Raw genomic sequence first — 18,698 nt, 5'->3', positions numbered from 1 at the left:
CTGGAATCACATCCAGGAGCTGGAAATTAGGGAGAGGTGTCTATGCCCTGCTCCTGTCCCCTCTCAATGCCCTGGGAATGCATTCCCTCCTGGAGCTGCTTTCTCTGGAGCACAAAGCCAGGATGGGAGAGGGATCAGCTCCACTGGCCACAGCACAAAATATGGGGTGTGGGATCCCACATCCCTCATGCCCACAGAGGAGCTATTCCCTGCTCCCCAAACCTGCTCTAGCAGGAGCTGGAATGGAAAATTAGGAATAAACCAGCTCCTAGCTTCGGGTTCTGATTTTCACCATCATCACACTCCCCCCAAAAACAAACCAACCTATGGTGACCTCAAAGTTAATGGGTTTGTCCCCAATCTTCCTGTCGATCATGGTGGCCTCCAGGAAGGCTCCGAAGAGGAAGAATTCCTCCATCTTCCCACTGCAGTTCTGCAGGAAAAGAGATCCCAGGGCTGAGGGCTGGGGCCAGAGGGAGGGGCAGGTCCATCCCTCAGGATGCCATTCCCAAAGGGACTGGGAGGGTTTTGTCTTCCATCTCTTGGCTCGTTGTAGAGAGTGTTTAATTAAATATTTAGTAATGATTTTTTAATGTTTAGCATAATCTCTTTTTAAAATATTTTAAAATATTTTTAAAAATATTTTTCTATTTTTTAATGTTTAATGTAAATCCTTAATAAGATTTTTTTAATCTTTAATTTAAAGATTTCGTATCTTTTAATTAAATATAACCTTGAACTGTGTTGGGATCCATCACCCTTTACCCCAGAAGGGCTTTCAGGGACATTCAGGAATACAAACCTGAGTTCACCAGCACTGAATTGATCACGTAAATCCAGGAGCCTGGATGCTCCCATGGAATTCAAATGGCTCTATTTCCAGGTGGAAATTGTATTCTATTACATTCCCCCTGGCTGGGGAATAAACAAGATCCCTGGCTTGTGATTGAAACCCATCAGGATAAGGGTGGGACAACTGTAATTAGGGGATGAGCTGCTGTCTGTGTGTATTTCCCACATGGAGAAAAATCCTTAAGCTCAGGAGATTATAAAAACTATAAAAATTGGAATGTTTTGGGCAGGAAGAGACCTTAAAAATCATCTGATTTCATGGGCCAGATCACCCTCCTCTATCCCAGGGTGCTCCAAGCCCTGTCCAGCCTGGCCTTGGACACTTCCAGGGATGGATCAACCACAGCTTCTCTGGGAAAGTGACAGACAGACAAAGTGACATTCCCAATGGAAGTGAGCACAGGAATGACCCTAAAACCTGGAATCCTGCAAGATTTACTTCTGTTGCTCTGTGAGATGAAAAACAGGCTGGACAACCCTTGAAACCCTCGATTTATAAGACCAAAGGTAACAACTCCATATTCCTGACACCCCCAACTGCCCCATGGCTGCTGTGGGGTTACAGGGGGAACTTACATCGGCCACCGCCGAGGCCTGTTCCACCTGCACCTCGGTGGAGCTGTTGATCTCGGGGTTGGTGGTGTCCAGGATCTCCACGGCCAGCCCCAGCAGGAGCCGGGCGCGGAAGGAGACGCCCTCGCCCAGCCCCTCGTTGAGCTCCTGGTGCTCGTCCATCAGCGTGTAATTCCGGGTGGAGCCGTACATGTTCACCCAGGCGGGGCCGAAGGTGGGCAGGAAACCTGAGGGGACGGAATGGGCAGGTGGGAGGGGGAGTTGTGTTGGGTTGATGTGGCCAGAAATGTGAATTTTGTCACCATCTGTGGAGCTGGGTGTGGCAGTGCCCCTGATCTCTGTTGGGATATCTCCTGTTAATGGGCCATTGTTAAACCAGCTGGGCAATCATCTTTATCTTCCCACAGCCCATCCTCCCTCCAGGAGATATCTCCTGTTCATGGCCACTGAGTCCCAGTGCATGGCTGATAAAATTCCATCATCCCACTGGGAGATGCTCCAGCCAGGGCAGGAGCCAAGCCTTTCCTACCCAGACAAAAACTGAGATTTTGGACACCAAGGGACCTTCTTTCCACTGGATTCCAGAGGAAAACCAGACCCTTCCACATCATCCCTGGAGCTTCAGAGGAAACTGCCCCTTCTCCAGGAGCACTGCTCCAGCTGAGCCACATCTGCCCCTGCAGGAGGATGCAGCACCATGGAATGGGACTGTGCCACCACCCTGACTGACTGACTGTGCCAGCTTGGATTCTGACTCTGGCAGGGGTTGGGATTGTTCTTTGTAATACTGCATTGCTATTTTAATTTTCCTAGTAAAGAACTGTTATTCCCAATTCCCATATTTTTGCCTGAGAGCCCCTTAATTTCAAAATTATTATAATTTGAAGGGAGGGGGGTTTACATTCTCCATTGGAAAGAGAAGCTTCTGCCTTTATTGGCAGACACCTGTCCTTCAAACCAGGACAGGGGTGGAAAGGGAAAAGGGAATGTCTTGGTCTTATGGCTGGTGTCACTTTCCTGGTGTCTGTGTGGTGGCACAGGCTGGGATATGTCCTGGTCTGTCCATGGAAGTGTGGTTACTGCCATCCACAGAGAGTTTTTAGGGAATCCCAGGATCATTTGACTTGGAAAAGCCCTCCCAGCATAATCAGTCCAAGCTGTGCCTGATCTCCTCCTTGTCCCAGCCCAGAGCCCTGAGTGCCACATGCACCCCCAGGGATGGGCACCCCAAAGCTCCCTGGGCAGCCCCTGCCAAGGCCTGAGCACCCTTTCCATGGAGAAATTCCTGCTGCTGTCCAAGCTGAGCCTGCCCTGGCCCAGCCTGAGCCCATTTCCCTTGTCCTGTCCCTGTTCCCTGGCAGCACAGCCCGACCCCCCCTGGCTGTCCCCTCCTGGCAGGGAGTTGTGCAGAGCCCAAAGATCCCCCTGGAGCCTCCTGGGTTGTTTTTTTGTTTTTTTTTCAGGGAAAATTTGCTGGGAAGGCAGTGATGGGAACTGGGCAGGTCTTCAGCAATTCCCCCTTTTGAGGGTCGAGGAAGGAGAACCCCTCATTAATCCCTTTCCAATCCCACATCTGGTTTCCCATTTTTCCCATGTGTGGGAATAGGGAGCCTGACAAATGCTCGTCCATCCATGGAATTTTTGGAAGAGCAAATCGTTCTGGGGTGTCTTTGCTTTCAGGTACTGGCTGAAGGTTTGTGACAGCTCTTGGTTTTCAGGGTGTTGGTCCAGGAACCTCTCACATTTCAGGACATCAAGGTCTCTCCAGATGAGCCCCAAGGAATTCCAGGGCTGGGAAAGAGCCTGGAAAACTCTTTGGGAGCTTTGCCAGAGGAATTCCCCCACTTTAACTTTACCTTTGTCCCCTTCATTGGAGACTTTCCTCAGATCTATGAAATGGGTCCCGATGGCCACGTCGTTGACCTTGTCCGAGTCCCGGATCTGGATCTTGATCCGTCTGCACAGCGGGGGAAACATCTCTGTGAAGATGATCTGCTCGTTCCAGAGGGGCTCGTAGGAGCTCTTCTGGATGGATGTCTTTCCCTGGGAATTGAGATCAGACAAGGGTTGGATCTCCAGAAATACCATCCCTCACTGTTGGAGTGCATAAAATAGAAGCTTCTCTGAGTCCCTCAGACACAGAAAAGAATGCAGGGATTGAATTAAAACCTTTAAAGAAATTAGAATATATTAAGCCGCACAGACATGAGTCAGAAGTGTAAATTTTACTGTTAAGTAAGTAAGAATATACTTTAAGTGCCTTTAAGAGAGAAAAAAGCCTTAAAGACTAGTTTAAAATTCAGTAACTTAGCCTTAAACATAACAAAAATATAGCAGAACATTGCTTGTATTTCTACATAGAACAGACAGAACTATTCACATTAATAGATAGAAACATATGTGTAAATTATGTGTAAGGATTGACACTACTTTTGTACTTTAGAATTGAGCTCTGATAGGTGTAGGAAGAATATTTTAGAATCATGTTTTTAGCTGATTGGATGATTTATGAATAAAATATCCTGTATGGGGATGAGAAAAGAAGGAAAAGAAGAAATGGAAGAAGAACGAAGGAAGAAGAAGAAACAGAAATGGAAGAAGAAGAAGAAAGGAAGAAGGAAAGAAGGAGGAAGAAGAAGAAACGCCAGGGAGCTGCTGCTGCTGATTCTACTTGGGACTCTATGCCAGAAAACTTTAATATTCTGAACTCTTTGCCTTCAGGACTGCAGTAAACAACTTTATTAATAAAGTAATATACAGCAATAAATTCCTGCAATAAACAACTTTACAGCAGCCAACAACTGCTCATGTCTCTTTGAAGACCCAGACCCAGGAAAAACTCAGCACCTCACCACCTGAGCCTCTCCTTTCCTCCCATTCCACCCTCTCCTGAGCAAGGAATCCTCTTCCTCAACTGGGGAGGGCTCAAACCCATCCCAGAGATCAAAAACAAGGTGACACCACGCCCACGTCCCTGTGCCAGGTGACACCACGCCCACCCTGACCTGCAAGGATGGCTGAGACCATCTGTGGCACCTGCTGGTGTCACCTCCCATGGTCAACAAACACGTTTTATCTTCTTTTTGCCAGGATCAGGATTAAATACTTGAGAGATGGAATTTCTTGTTCTGACTCAGATGTTTACTAATTCTTATTTATATTACAGTGATTTCTACAGAACTTCTACCTAACAAGCTAAAAACAGAGATTTATCTCTCTCTCTACAAGGCCTTTTAAGGGCAAATTATCCAATTAAGAAAAGTCACCTAAATTATTTTTATTATTTTTACTTTTAAGCCAATAACTAATGACCTGTGGCCCAAAATGCAATATTTTCTATCTGATCACACGGTGCTTCCCAAACCTATGAAGAAGAAGGTGAAGAAGGACAAAACCTCCTTCCTAAAACCTCCACCTTGCTTTCTAATTATTACTACATTCTAAGACCTTAAATTCTAAATTTTTCACCGTGTGGTGTTACACACTTCTGTTCAAACTACATATCCCTAATTCTAGCTCTATTCTTCAATTTTGGAAGCTTTCTCCACGGCCTCAGGTTGTAGGAAATAGATTTGTAGAGAGTTCTCAGAGCCTGGCAGCAGGCTCACACACTGTGCATCTGTATGCAAACTTGGAAATAAAAAAAATGCTGACTTAGAAATGCCATGGAATAAGACAAATATTATTAAGAGAGAAATGGAGCTAAAAAAAAGTTTCGAGGGACGGCCTTGCAAATAAGGCTAAATACTTTAGAAAATTAGAACTGTAAAAGATACGTTGTAATAGAACCCATGAAGAGTAATTTTAAATTATTGTCTTTAAGGCATTTTGCAGCATGATGTGACAAAGGCCAAGGCTTATAATGTGGTGTAATTAGGAAATAGTTGGCTTCTGATTGTGATGGTGTGAATTGTAATATATGTGTTGTGTCATGGTTCATATAAAACTGAAAAGGGAAAAAAATATTTTCAAACACCTCTCAGTTGCCCCATCTCTAGGTCAAAAAACGGCAAAATCCAACATCACGTCAAAAGCAATGTTTTCCTGGGCGGTCAGCACCCGCCAGCACAGAAAATCTAAAATTCTCATTTTCCCCTGTCACCTCCTCGCTCACCTTCTGCCCTGCAAAGGCCACCTGCACGTAGGGGTCCACCAGGTCCTTGTTGTCCCCGATGAGCGCCTTCTTGACGTTGGCCATGATGCTGGTGTTCATGCGCGGCAGCCCCTCGGCGCGGTAGATCTTGACGTAGAACCGAGCCCACTGCCGCTCCGGCGGGACCCCCTCGGGCAGCAGGAGGTTCCTGGAGTGGCAGAAATGGAGCTGGGAACGGTGCTGGGGTGGGGGGATTGAAGGTTGGGTGGGATTGATGCTTTAAGGGATGAGTTGTTTCTGTTCCGCTTGGGTGCGCTTGCTGTTGTGGTTCAGGGTGGTAAAGGTGAAATAGGTTAATACCAGCTATGGGCTCAAGGAGAGTTTTTTCAGACTCCAGGGATGTGTCCCAGTCTGAGGTTTCTCCTTTGCCCCAAGATCACCCCAGAGGGACATGAAGGTGGTTCAAACCCTGGTTTTCTCTGAAGCCACTGAAGAGAGACTGCCGAAGACGGTTTTCTCTTGTTCCAATAATTGTTTATTATTTCTTATCTCAGGCACCTTTTGCCTGGCCAGCAGGGTCTGCTCAGCCTGGCATCCATGGTGGGATCTGCCTGGTGAGGGCAGGGTTTATCTTATATAGTTTGTACTATGTATTACATGTTTACAAAATATTCCCAATACAATTTTATTAAATGGTCCAGCCCTGACCCCATCCAATCTAAAAGTGCCAACGTGTCACCCAATATGGATGACATGGAGAAGAAGGAGGAAAAGGTGTCCACCCCCCAAATTCTCCATCTTGGCCACGTGTCCCTTATCATAAACATTCCCAAAAACCTATTTATCTACGTTCTGAAGGTCTAATTTACACTTTACTAATTTTGGCGGCTTGTTTCCATTCTCTTTGTGCTGACAACTTCCCCCAGGGTTAGAATTCAGCACCTGTGACACCAGGGTCTCACTCAGAGTCTTTGAGACCCTTGCCAGGGGGGTTTGAGACCCCCAAGGAGGCCAGGGGTGCACCCTGGGCTCCCACAGTCCTAAGTATAAACAATGTGAGAAGAGGAGGGCAGGGCAGCCAGGAGAAGAGGAGGACACCTTACAATTTGAGACTATTAATTGGACGATTGACTCCTGTATGTAAATAAAGTCTATAAAATGTGAAATCGTGTGACCAACCCCTCTTTTACTTCCATCTTGGAGCCACTCAGGCAGGGCAGGGGCCACACTGTGGCACTGGCACTGCCAGGGTGTGGCCTTTGCAGGCCTTTCAATAAATACCCATTTTATTTCCCCTAACTCTGTGTGATCTCTGTTCCAGCTCCTAAAGGCAACAGGATGATCTCAGAGGTCTTCCCCAAAATTTTTCATTCATAAAACCCCAAAGAGGAGCTGCTCCATTTTCTGAGCACCAACTCTTTCCACTTCCACTCCATTCCATGGAAATTGTGGAAGAGTTTTCCTTATCAAGGGGAGCTCGGAGGATTATTTTGGGAACAAAATTAACTCCATCCATTGGTTTTTTGGATATGTGGCTTTCCTCCTCTGTAGGAGTAGATGAACCCATGGGAATATTGTGAACAAAATATTTCTAGGGGAATTCTAGGAAATGCTGGAGCTGTCCATGTCTGGTGGAAAGTGTCCCTGCCCATGGCAGGAGGAATGGAACAAAGTGATCTTGAAGATCCCTTTCAAAACAAACCATTCCAGGATTTTTAGGAATAAGTAGGAGAAATCACCACTGCAGCATGGAATGAAATCCAAAGTACTGGAGGTGGTTCCTCAAACCCCAGCAAGTCAGGAGAGCTGTGCTGGTGGTTTCTGACTGCTAATGGCTGGACTCAACCCCAGAGGCCTTTTCCAACCTAAACCACTCCATGATTCCATGTGGGGAGAGCCTGAGAGGTAGATTTGAAATGGAAATATTCATTCAGCTGGAAAAGTTCTGGGGCTCAACCAAACCTTAAAGCTCTTGATTTTTGTTCCACGACCTTTGAAATGTTCTGGGCAGTCCAAGAGCCCTGTCCACACACACGGACTGGGAAACCTCGTCCAGACTTCCCCCTCATCCAAACTAACCCCCCTCTGCCTTGGGGTTATGATTTCCCATCACATCCCAATCCTATCTCATCCCATCCCAATCCCATCAGGAGTGCCAGGTAAGGACTGGGGACATTAGTCCAGGTGACACCAGGCTGATGTTGCTGTAGAAATCAACCACCAGCAGATGGTCTGACCCCACAGGAATGACAACTCTGTTCTGGAAAACACCTGGAATTGCACCAGCACCTCACATTCCCTCTCAGAAAAGCACCGGATTTGTCCCTCTGCTGTCGTGGCTCCGTGTTTGCCACCAGCCCCAGGTTTGGATCCTGTTATCCCATCCAAGGTAAAGAGAGGTGGAAAGCCATTCCCAGGGGAGCCAGGAAGAGGATCCCAGCAGATCCCAGCACATCCTTACCCTTCAATGTCATCCTCGTCTGTCTCGTTGGCCTTGTGTGGGGTCTTGATGTTGTCCCCTTTGCCCACCACGGCGATGTCACACTTGAGGTAGCCCTTGAGGCCGGCTGTGAGATCCTCAGGGTCGGACAGGATGGCCCATTTGTGGTAGAACTGGTGCTCTGCAACCCAGGGGACAGGAGGGGCCTTTGTCACCACCAGACACGGCCAATGCCACCAGACACGGCCATCCATGGGGTGGGACCCCAACAAACCCCTGGAAAATCCCATTGGGAAGGGGCTTTGAAGGTGGGAGAACAATGGGAAAAGCTGGAGTCTCAAGTCTCCATGCTGGAGGGATTGAAAGGCCTGTGGATGTGGCACTTGGGGACACGGGGCAGGGGTGGTGGCCTTGGCAGGGCTGGGGATGGTTGGACTGGAGCATCAGCAGCTCTAATCCACCTCTGTCTCTTTTCCAGGCTTGGATGAAATGTGGGGCAGGATCCAGCCCTGTCTGGAATGTTGATGTCCTGCCTGGAAATGTCACCTAGGCCTTCTCCCTTGGCAGGGGAGGGATGGACACCAGCACACCCAGCAGGGATCCCAGTGACACCTGGGACAGCTGGACCAGGGAAGGATCCAGGGAATCCTTGGAGCTGCTTCCCGAGCCTCAAAGGGGCTGCAGGAGAGCTGGGATTTAGGAAAGGGCTGGAGGGGCAGGAGCCAGGGAATGGCTCCCACTGGGAAAGGGGAGCTTGGGAAGGGATTGCTGGCTGGGCTGGAATTCCCAAAGAATCCCTGGATCCCTGGGAGTGTCCCAGGAAAGGTTGGATGGGGCTTGAAGCCACCTGGGACAGTGGGATGTGTCCCTGCCCATGGCAGGGGTGGAATAAAATTATCTTTAAAAGTGCCATCACACCCAAAACCATCCTGTGATTCCACAATTCCAGAATGGGATAGGAACTCTTCTCCAGAGGAGCCAGGTGCTCTTCCCTGACCCACGAGCCAGCCCAGGTGACTTGTTTATATCTTGGATATTTGCACTAAATTGGGAAAGCGTTTTCCAAGGAAACCAGCCCCTGCCTGACTCCTTTGCCAGGAATTTTAATCCAGTGAGCCCAGGAATGGTTACAAACAATATCCACGTACCAGGCTGGGTGTAAACAGTCCCAACATCCATCTTGAAGGATCCAACCAACGTCCCACTCCGCAGGAGGTTTTTGGAGTGGATCACCTGGAAATCAAGAAGGGAAAACCACTCAGGAATTTCCCCAGGAACTGGGAGAGGCAAAGCCAATCCAGAGGTCTCCAGTGCCAGATGGGAAAGGAGCTGAGGAGTTTTCCTTGGTCTGGGGAGGATTCTAAGGACACCAAGAGGCCCCGTGGGGTCCTGATCAGTGGAATTGTCAGGAAGTTTATATTTGGGATTAATAAAAAAAAATGCAAAATAAATAACTCTTTGGAGCAAGATCCCTTTTCCAGCCTCTACAGCAGCAAACACTATGAAATGGAAATGGAAATAAAAATGGAAATAAAAATGGAAATAAAAATATGAGATATTTAACTGAGGGAAGAGCCTTCAGAATGCTCAGAATTTGAGGAAAATTGGGAGAAATTGTACAGTCAGTCTGTGCAGTGTGATGGATATGGATGATCCTAATTAATGTGTACTAATTGGGCAAGGAATCTGGAAGAACCTTCCTAGTCTTGGGTAGACTGAAATCTCAGTTTAGCTCTCAGCATTCCCTATCCTGGATTTCCACAACAGCTCTGATGCCTCAGGAATTTCCCTGGCAGGCTCAGGAAAGTCTTTTTTCTCCACAAAAATAAATAAATAAACTCCAAAGTTTGGTTCTACCTAGCTCTGGAATCCCAGAGATCACCCATGAAGGGACACAGGGAATGCAGGAGCTGCGTGGAGCCAGGAATGAAGGTTGGAACAGAAAAACAGACTAGGGATCTGCAGAGGAGAATTCCTGTTGGGAATCTCACATCAAGTACCTTAAACCCATCCCCAAAAATGGGTTGTTTGCTTCCAAAACCCCCAAAAATGACAACACCAGTCCATTGAGGTCACTTACGGAGAGCTTGATGATCTTGTCGAACATGACATCGGGGGGGACGTGGAAATCAAACACGAAATACTGGAAGGGAAAGAGGAATGGTGAGGGGTGGGGTCCATTGGGATTGAGAAACCCCCTGGAGGAGCTGAGGCTGCCTGGGGGAGCTCCTGCAGCCCTTGGCCTGGGATGCATCCATGTGATTCCCAAGCCATGGATCACCGATCCCGCTGAGCGTGGGGAGACAACGCAAGCGCAGATTTCTCATAAAAATTGGGAATCATTGATCACAAAATTCCACAGGGCAAAGGCTTTGCTTCTCCTGTGTGGTTTGAGATTTCACCTTATTCCCACGGGAATTTAACACCCCCCAAAAAAACACAGATAAGAGAGAAATCACGGGATTGAGGGAGGAGGAGCCCGGAGGGGTTGGAGCAGCACCGGGGCCGGACCCACCTCGTTGTAGTAAGGACAGTTGGTGGATTCCTTCATGGAGGTGTATTTCTTCTCCTCCCCCACCTCCACGCACACCACGGGGTCCATGTTGAGCCCCACGAGCTGCCGGGCCTCGATGATGGTGATGCTGACCTGGGGAGAGGAATTCCCAAACTTCCACACTCCCGGGAGCAGCTCCAGGCTGCCTTCACCCATTCCCCCCCAGCCTCAGGTAGAGTGGAATTCCCAGTGCAGTGGGGCCTGCTGGGACACAGATGGGTGGGGTGGGATGCAGGAGATCCCAGGAATCCCAATTGTTCCAGCCCCAGGGCATGGGCTCATCACACAACATGGAAAATCCAATGGATTTAACCAAGAGAGACCAATCCCGTTGGTTTCACTTGTGTTGGAAAACACAACGGGACCATGGATTGGAATTGGGAGGGAGCATAAAGCTCATTCCATCCCACACCCTGCCAGGGGCAGGGACACATTCTGCTATCCCAGGTTGCTCCAAGGAGAAATTCCATGGAGACCACATCAAGGAGAGCTTAATTTGGGCTCAATTTGGGCTCAATTTGGGCTCAATTTGGGCTCTCTGGGTTTCACATGCAGGACAACAAACCCAGTCCATTGCTTAATCCTGAGGTTATGGCTCCAGCAGTGAAATTCCAGCTCTTGGGATCTCCTGGTTCCAAGCCCAGTGAGTTCCACCAGGAACTCAGTCCCTGCTATCGGTGTCCCCAAGCCCAAGCTTGTGACCCTGAGGGCACAGGCTGGTGTCACCTACCTGATAATCCATGGGCCTCCCAGCACTTGGCTCCATCCTGATGTCAGGCTTGGACCTTGGGAGGGGCAGAAGAAACCCAGGTGGAATTCATGGAGTCATGGAATGGTTTGGGTAGGAAAGCACCTTAAAGATCATCCAGAGCCTGACACCATCCCAGGGTGCTCCAACCTGTCCTGGGGCACTTCCAAAGACAGGGCAGCTGCAGCTTCTTTGGGAATTCCATCCCAGTCAATTCCTCCCCAGTATCCCATCCATCCCTGCCCTGTGGCAGTGGGACACCATTCCCTGTGTCCTGCCCCTCCAGCCCTTTTCCTACACCAGAGCAGGGTCACCCTCAACTCTGGGAGCTGAGAATCTCTGAGGATCACTGCTGCAGGTCAGATATCCCCCAAAAAAAACACCCCACAGGCTCCATGGGACAACGATTCCCAACATTCTCTCTGTCATGGAGAATTTTTGGGATGTCTGTCCTCACCTCCCTCTGGCACACTCCCAGCCCTGAATCTCACCTTTTGTTGGAGACATTGGTGGTGACAGCAGTGACAGAGGCCAGGGAGATGGTGTCTGGCTCCAGGCCTGCTCCATATCTCGTGGCCTTTCTGTCCAGGTCTTCTGTTTCCAGAACAGCCGGATCGTCTGCGGGAAGGGGACAAAGGAATGGCTCCGGTTTGAATTTCCATCTGTGAATAATTAAAGGCTGGGAGAAGGGAAACCAATCCATCCCCACGGCCGGGAGCACAAAAACAATGGGAACCAGGTCGGGTCTGGGACAGCCTGCTTGGAAAAGGGGTTATCAAAGGGATGATAATTCCACCCGGGCAGAATTCCTGCAGAGGGTTTTGGGGGAGAGAAATGAGGAATAATGGCAACACCCCGAATTCAGGGGGTGAAAGAGCGTTTGAGGAAGAGCTGGAGATCTGAGAGGTGTTGCAAAAACAACCAATCCCCTGGTTTTGAAGAGAGAGGGGTGAAAAAACAGGAGAAATGGGTCATTCCCAAGAGGAAAAGCTGCTGCAAGAGCCCAGATCCCACTGGCACATCCCCATGCCTGAGTTCCTGTTGGAAGAAGTTGCTGGAATGTTCCTTTCCTTAGGAAAAGGGAGTCCTTGGCTCAGCCAGGAGATTAAGACTGAGACAGAATCACACAAGCTGGGAATTGCTGAGTCCAGCTCTGGGATCCTCAGCATAGGACAGACCTGGAGCTGCTGCAGGGCTGGAGCCCCTCTGGAGCCAGCCTGGGAGAGCTGGGGGGGCTCAGGGGAGAGGAGAAGGGTCCAGGGAGAGCTCAGAGCCCCTGGCAGGGCCTGAAGGGGCTGCAGGAGAGCTCAGAGGGACTGGGGACAAGGCAGGGAGGGACAGGACCCAGGGAATGGCTCCCATGGGTGGGATCCTGGGCAGGAATTGTTCCCTGGCAGGGTGGGCAGGGCTGGGCTGAAATTCCCAGAGAAGCTGTGGCTGCTCCATCCCTGGGAGTGTCCAAGGCCTGATCCCTGATCTAACCCAAAGGAGGAGTCTGGATGGGAGGGAAGCACCCCTGGAACATTGGGAACGCTGATTTGGCAGCAGGGACAGGGACATCCACCAGCCCCTTACCCAGGGGGATGGGATGGATTGATGAAATTCCAACCAAAGGGTCGGGATCACACCCCCATCCTGAGGGAGGTGTGGGACAGCTGGAGGTTCCTGGGAAAGGTGGGATCACCTTTCCTGGCCATGCAGCACTGCCCACACCCCACAGGGACCATTCCAGGACCAGGGATAAATCCAGCCTGTGGAGGATTTCCTGGGAGCAACACTCTGCTCCTGCCTCTGCATCCTGGATGTTTCCCCATGCTCCTGCTGGAAGATTTACCCACAGGTTCTGGAAAGAGCACCCAGGTTCCCACACCAGCCTCCCAGACAAAATTCCCTTTTCCTATCCTCAAACCTAGCTGGAAAACAGGAGATGTTTCCCCAGAACCACAATCCAAACTTCCCCCCGCCTGTAAACTCACATCCCTGCCTTTCTTAGCCATGGAAAACTGATCCTCGGCTGTGAATGGAAACACCAGTGAATTTCCAATTGCTGCCCTCTCCTGCCTTTCCAGGGGTATCCAGTTCCAGCCCCAGGTGGGTGCAGAGCCAGTTCCAGGAGCCCACCCTCCTCCTTGGCCGTACCTTGTTTGCGGTGCTCATCCTTGGACGGGCGTGCCTTTCCAAGCTTCATGGCTGAGAAAACTCCTTTTCCAGCTCTGCATCAAGGGAGGGAGAACAGAAAACTCACATTAATTGCTGTGTTTTGGTGTTTTCTAGGATGCAGGAGGTGGGAACAGGAGGTTTTTGTCAAAAGGAGAAGAGGGGATGTCAGCGGAAGAACAGAGCAGGAAATATTCCAGAGGCAGAGTGTGGAATTCACATTGCTGTCCCATTTCCCACTCCAGATAAATTTTTCTCTGGGGATTTTTATCCTGAGAATCCCCGATATATCTTCAGAATTTTTATTCCCATATCCCATTCCCAGAAAAAAAAATGGATCCTGTTTTTTATCTAGGAATGCCTCAGTTTGGGATAACTCTGCCTCCCCACTCCCCATCTCTCCCAGCCAGTTCATGGAATTTCTTTCCAAGACACTGGAAAATGAAACTACTAAAAATTAAACACCCAAAAATTCAGACATCCCAAAATTCAAGCACCCCAAAATTCAGACACCCCAAAATTCAGACACCCATGAGAGGGGGATGTTTTTAAATTGGAGAATTCCCATCTCTGGAAGTGGAGGAACCTTTGCTGGAGGTTTTCTTGGAAGTTACAGGGCACCTCAGCTCCATCCAGGATCACACCTCACCTGCAGGCTGGACCTTTCCTCACCTCCTGCCAGGACCTCAGTTCCAAAATGAACATCATTTTCAGCTGGAACCTCACCTCCAGCCTGGATCTAACCTCACTCCCAAACTGGGATCCACTTCCAGCCAGGACAAAAAGTCACCTTCAACCTGGACTTCTCAGCTCCAACCCAAATCTAATTTCCAGCCAGGATTTTCAGCTCCAGCTTGGACCTCACCTCCTGCCTGGATCTAATCTTCAGCCTGGATCTAACTTCCAGCCTGGATCACACCTCACCTCACTTCCAAACTGGGATCCACTTCCAGCCAGGACAAAAGTTCACCTCCAACCTGGATTTTTCCTCACCTTCAACCCAAATTTAATTTCCAGCCAGGATTTCAGCTCCAACCAGGACCTCACCTCACCTCCAAACTGGGATCTACTTCCAGCCAGGACAAAAAGTCACCTCCAACCTGGATTTCTCCTCACCTCCATCCCAAATCTAATTTCCAGCCAGAATTTTCAGCTCCAGCTTGGACTTCACTTCCAGCCTGGATCTCACCTGCACCTGGCTGCCAGGCCAGAAGATCCAGAGCTCTTGGATTATGCACAATTGGGATGTGCTGCCCACAAGGAACCTGTGGGATTTCCCACTCCCACCTCTGGAAGTTTTACCCTTGGGAATTTTTTTTCCCAAGGCCAAAGAAACCCTGGAATTGCCAGCCTGGCTTGTCCTGGTTGGAAATGAACCCTGGCAGTCTGCAGGCCACAGAGAGAGCTGGAAGAAAATTAAGAAGAAGGGGAAAATAACATTTCTGAGGGAGGGGAATCCAACAGGGATAAGATCCAGGAACTATTTAAATCTAGGACTAAGCCACACTCCAGCCTCTGGGAGCTGTGGTTTATTCCCAGGATACACCACGATGGTGCAGTTTTTCCATGGATAGGAGGAAAAAAAGTAAGGATAAGGATTCAGTATCTGGAATCCCACCAGGAAACACCCAGGGGATGGGACCCTTTGGTGCTTTTTATGGATTTATTTATTGAATGAGGAAATGTTGGAATCAGGGCTCAGGCTCTGGAATTCTGCTCCCAGACAGCTCTCTGCCATGGAGATTCCTCCATGGAATTCCATTCCATTCCTCCTCTGGTTGGTTTGATTGCATTCCTTTCTTTTCCATGAAATTCTTAAAAATGTAGAGAAAAAAATTCCCTCCAGAGCTTGCCATTTGCTCATGGATGCTCAGGGATAAAATCCGTGTCCCAGGAATTTCTGAGGCACCTGAGGGGTGCTAGGGCAACAGGGAAGAAATGGAAAGAAATAAAATTTTAAAAAAGGGGGGGAGAAGGGAGAAAGAGGGGGAAAAAAGAAAAAAAAAAGGATAAAAACGAAGAGGGGGAAAGGGTTAAAAGAAAAAAAGAAAAATAAAGGAAAATTAGGAAAAACAACAAAAAAAGAAAAAAATGTGAAAATGAGAAATAAAGAAAAGAGGGGGAAGGAAAAAGGGGAAAAAAGCAAAAGGAAAAAAAAAAGAAAATTAAAAAATAGAAAGGAAAAATAGGGAAGAAAAGAAACAGGGAAAAATGGGGGAACTCTGAAGGAGGAATGGGGAGGGAAAAATGGAGGGGGAAAAACAAGGAGGAAAAGTGGGGGTGGAGGACTGAGGGGGGGAAATAGAAAAGAAAAATGGAAAAAAAAGATGAAAAATAGAAAAATACCCTAGGAGGAATTAGCAGGGGGAAAACAAACAAACAAACAAACAAACAAACAAACAAACAAAGTAGAAGGAAAAAGTAAACTGGAGAGAGGGAAGAAACCTGAGGGAAGAACAGGGGAAAGTTGGAAAAAACCTGAAAAATACCCAGAAAAATTATTGAAAGAAACCCCAAGAGGAATCAGTAGGGGGAAAAAATGGGGAGAAATAGAGGAAAGAAAAAATATGGGGAAAGAAAACTGTTTGGATTTAAAAATCCACTGAGGATAAAGCAAAACTCCAAATAAACAGGAAAAAGTACCAGGAAAATTAGGGGGAGGAAAAAAAAAAAAAAACCAAACAGAACAGGAAAAATTGAGGAAAAATGGAATAAGAGAAAAAAGAAGAGATAAATAAATAAATTCTGAAGCAGGGGATTTTTGGTGGATCCTGCAGCACTCGGCAGGTGAGGATGAAGATGGATCCATCCCAGAAGCTCCGGAGCAGCTTCCCGTTGGCTCATCCCCATCCCCAACCCCTTCCCAATCCCCACCCGTCCCTTTCCCAAGCTGGGCCAGCCCTGCCCAACCCCAAACACCTCCCCCTTCCCATCCCAACTCCTGCCCTCACCCAACCCGGCGGGAGAAGGTTCTGGAAGAGCTGAGGCGGGAATGGTGGAGCCTCTAGGGTGGGACATCCATCCCAGGGACGGAGCAGGGATGGGGGATCCCTCCGGGGGCTCTGTGGGATGGTGCCCGTCCCTTCCGCTGCTCCCGGTGGGAAGCCGGTGCTGGTGGAGAGCTGACACCGTCTCCACATGAATATTCCATGAGGATTCTGCGGAACCTGAGCCCTCCCGGGTTGGCAGTCGCTCTTCTCCCGCTTTCCCCAAGAACCGCCGCGTCCCACCCGGCTCCCGCAAATTTGGGGCGGAGGGTGGGATGGCTTGATGCTCACCCCAAGTTGGGATGGACTTCCAGGAAAGTTTAAAAGCAGAGAGTCCAACTCTGGAAGTTGTGGGAGCACAGGGTGCACCCCTGGACTCCTTGGGGGTCTCAAACCCCCCTGGTGAGGGTCTCAAAGACCCCTGAGTGTCCAACCCCCGGGGAAATTACCAACACTGAGGGAATGGAAACAGGTCACCAAAATTAGTACAGTGTAAATTAGATTGTTAGAACGTAGATAAATAGGTTTTTGGGAATGTTTATGATAAGGGACACGTGGCCAAGATGGAGAATTTGGGGGGTGGACACCTTTTCCTCCTTCTTCTCCATGTCATCCATGTTGGGTGACACGATGGCACTCTTGGATTGGATGGGGTCAGGGCTGGACCATTTAATAAAATTGTATTGTATTGGGAAATTGTTATAAACATGCAGCACATAATTTAGACTATCTAAGATCAGCCCTGCCTTCACCAGGCAGATCCCACCATGGATGCCAGGCTGAGCAGACCCTGCTGGCCAGGCAAAAAGTCCCTGAGATAAGAAATAATAAACAATACTTGGAATAAGATAAAACCATCCCCAACAATCTCTCTTCAGCTGCTTTGGGAAAAAACAGGATTTAAACCACTGCATGTCCCTCTGGGGGGATCTCGGGGCAAAGGAGAAACCTCAGACTGGGACAGAGGTGCTCTTCCCATGGATTTCCTGGGATCATCAGCCCCACAAACCCTCCTGCTGCTCCTCTGGGCTTTGTCCTTTAGGGTTTTGCTTATTGGGATCTCCAGAATCCACAGGGATTTGGAGAGCAGGGAGTTGGGAGCAGCCTCTCTCCTGGCCAGCTTCCAGTTAAAGATCCCGTTACTGGTGAATTATCCATGGATAAAAGGACATTTTAATCACTGCCTTTTACTGGGAGCAGGGAACAGCATTCCCATGGCTCATCTCCTTGCAGGAATTCCACCTGTCAGGAATTCTCCCAGTTCTTCCCACTGCTGGGTTCATCCTAACTCACTACCCTCGGAAAGATCCCAACCCTCAATCCCTTTGTGCCTCTTCCCAGAGGAAGGACCAGAGCTGGGAAATCTCTTCCCATTTTTCCTGACTCTGCTCTCTCCTTGAGGACATTTTCCTCCTCCACCTCATCCCCACCTCCTGCTTCATCCCATTATTTGTGAAAATCCATCCATGGGATGTGCCATGAATTGATCCTTAAACCACTAAACAAGGAATAGGAGCCAGGAGAGGCCTCTCGGATGGGGAAGTCCCTGGGGTGATTCCAGGATCATTCCCTGGAGCTGAGTTTAAATTTGAGCTGAGCTCCAGGATCTGGCTTTTGGGGGAACAGCCCAGTCCTGTATCCATAGAAAATATTGGGAATAACAGGAAGGCAGAGCTGCAGAAACTTGGCAGCCTAATGTGGGCACAGGAGCTGTTGGATCACGGAATCACAGAATTCCCAGGTGGGAAGGAACCCACCAGGATCATTGATTCCAACTCCTGCCCAGGACACCCCAACAATCCCACCCTGCTCCTGTCCAAGCACTCAGGAGCTCTGGTGGCCTTGGGAATGTCACCATTCCCTGGGGAACCCAGCTGGCCCTGAGGGAATCACCTTTTCCCGATATCCAAGGAAATTCTGGATCTAAATCCTGTCTGCACCCACACTTCTCCTGCCCTGCCCATGTCCAGGCTGGAAACTCCCTCCATCCAATCCACACGGATCCAGGCTTCCCTCAAGACCTCTCAGTTCCCTTCAGGTGCTCCAAAGATTTTGCTGGATAAATATTGCTTGATTTTTGGATAAATATTCCCTGCAGGCTCTAAAACCTGAGGCCACACATCCAAGACAGCCAAGTTTTTCCAGGGTGGACAGGTCTGGCTTCAGAGGAAGGGAGAGCACAGCAACCAGATCAGCTGGAAAAGTGGGAATGAAGAGGAGGAGGAGCAGGGAGAGCAAACCTACTTGTGCTCCTTGGTCTTCTCCTTGCCTTTGCTGGAGCCAGCAGTGGAATA

At 49.0% G+C, this 18,698-nt stretch overlaps 1 protein-coding gene across 3 annotated transcripts in view; it reads right to left on the bottom strand.

Annotated features, from left to right (window-relative positions):
• OTOF (otoferlin) overlaps positions 1–18,698 on the bottom strand; it is an 82,324-nt gene that overhangs the window by 37,883 nt on the left and 25,743 nt on the right. Inside the window, exons 4-14 of one of the 3 annotated variants that reach the window (XM_079325992.1) lie at positions 13,400–13,473; positions 11,752–11,878; positions 11,243–11,297; positions 10,474–10,605; positions 10,039–10,101; positions 9,107–9,191; positions 7,980–8,139; positions 5,540–5,726; positions 3,282–3,468; positions 1,429–1,652; positions 325–433 (exon numbers count right to left, since the gene is read on the bottom strand). In XM_079325992.1, the coding sequence (XP_079182118.1) occupies positions 325–433; positions 1,429–1,652; positions 3,282–3,468; positions 5,540–5,726; positions 7,980–8,139; positions 9,107–9,191; positions 10,039–10,101; positions 10,474–10,605; positions 11,243–11,297; positions 11,752–11,878; positions 13,400–13,473 (1,403 nt within the window). Of the gene's footprint in view, positions 1–324; positions 434–1,428; positions 1,653–3,281; positions 3,469–4,277; positions 4,351–5,539; positions 5,727–7,979; positions 8,140–9,106; positions 9,192–10,038; positions 10,102–10,473; positions 10,606–11,242; positions 11,298–11,751; positions 11,879–13,399; positions 13,474–18,698 lie in introns of those variants that run through there. The other 2 variants (XM_079325994.1, XM_079325993.1) reach the window with 2 other exon arrangements.

The sequence above is a fragment of the Erithacus rubecula genome, assembly GCF_903797595.1.
Source record: "Erithacus rubecula genome assembly, chromosome: 2".
Taxonomy (NCBI): domain Eukaryota; kingdom Metazoa; phylum Chordata; class Aves; order Passeriformes; family Muscicapidae; genus Erithacus; species Erithacus rubecula.
Note: the sequence above shows the minus strand (reverse complement) of the source record. Positions and strands in the feature narration are given on the sequence as shown.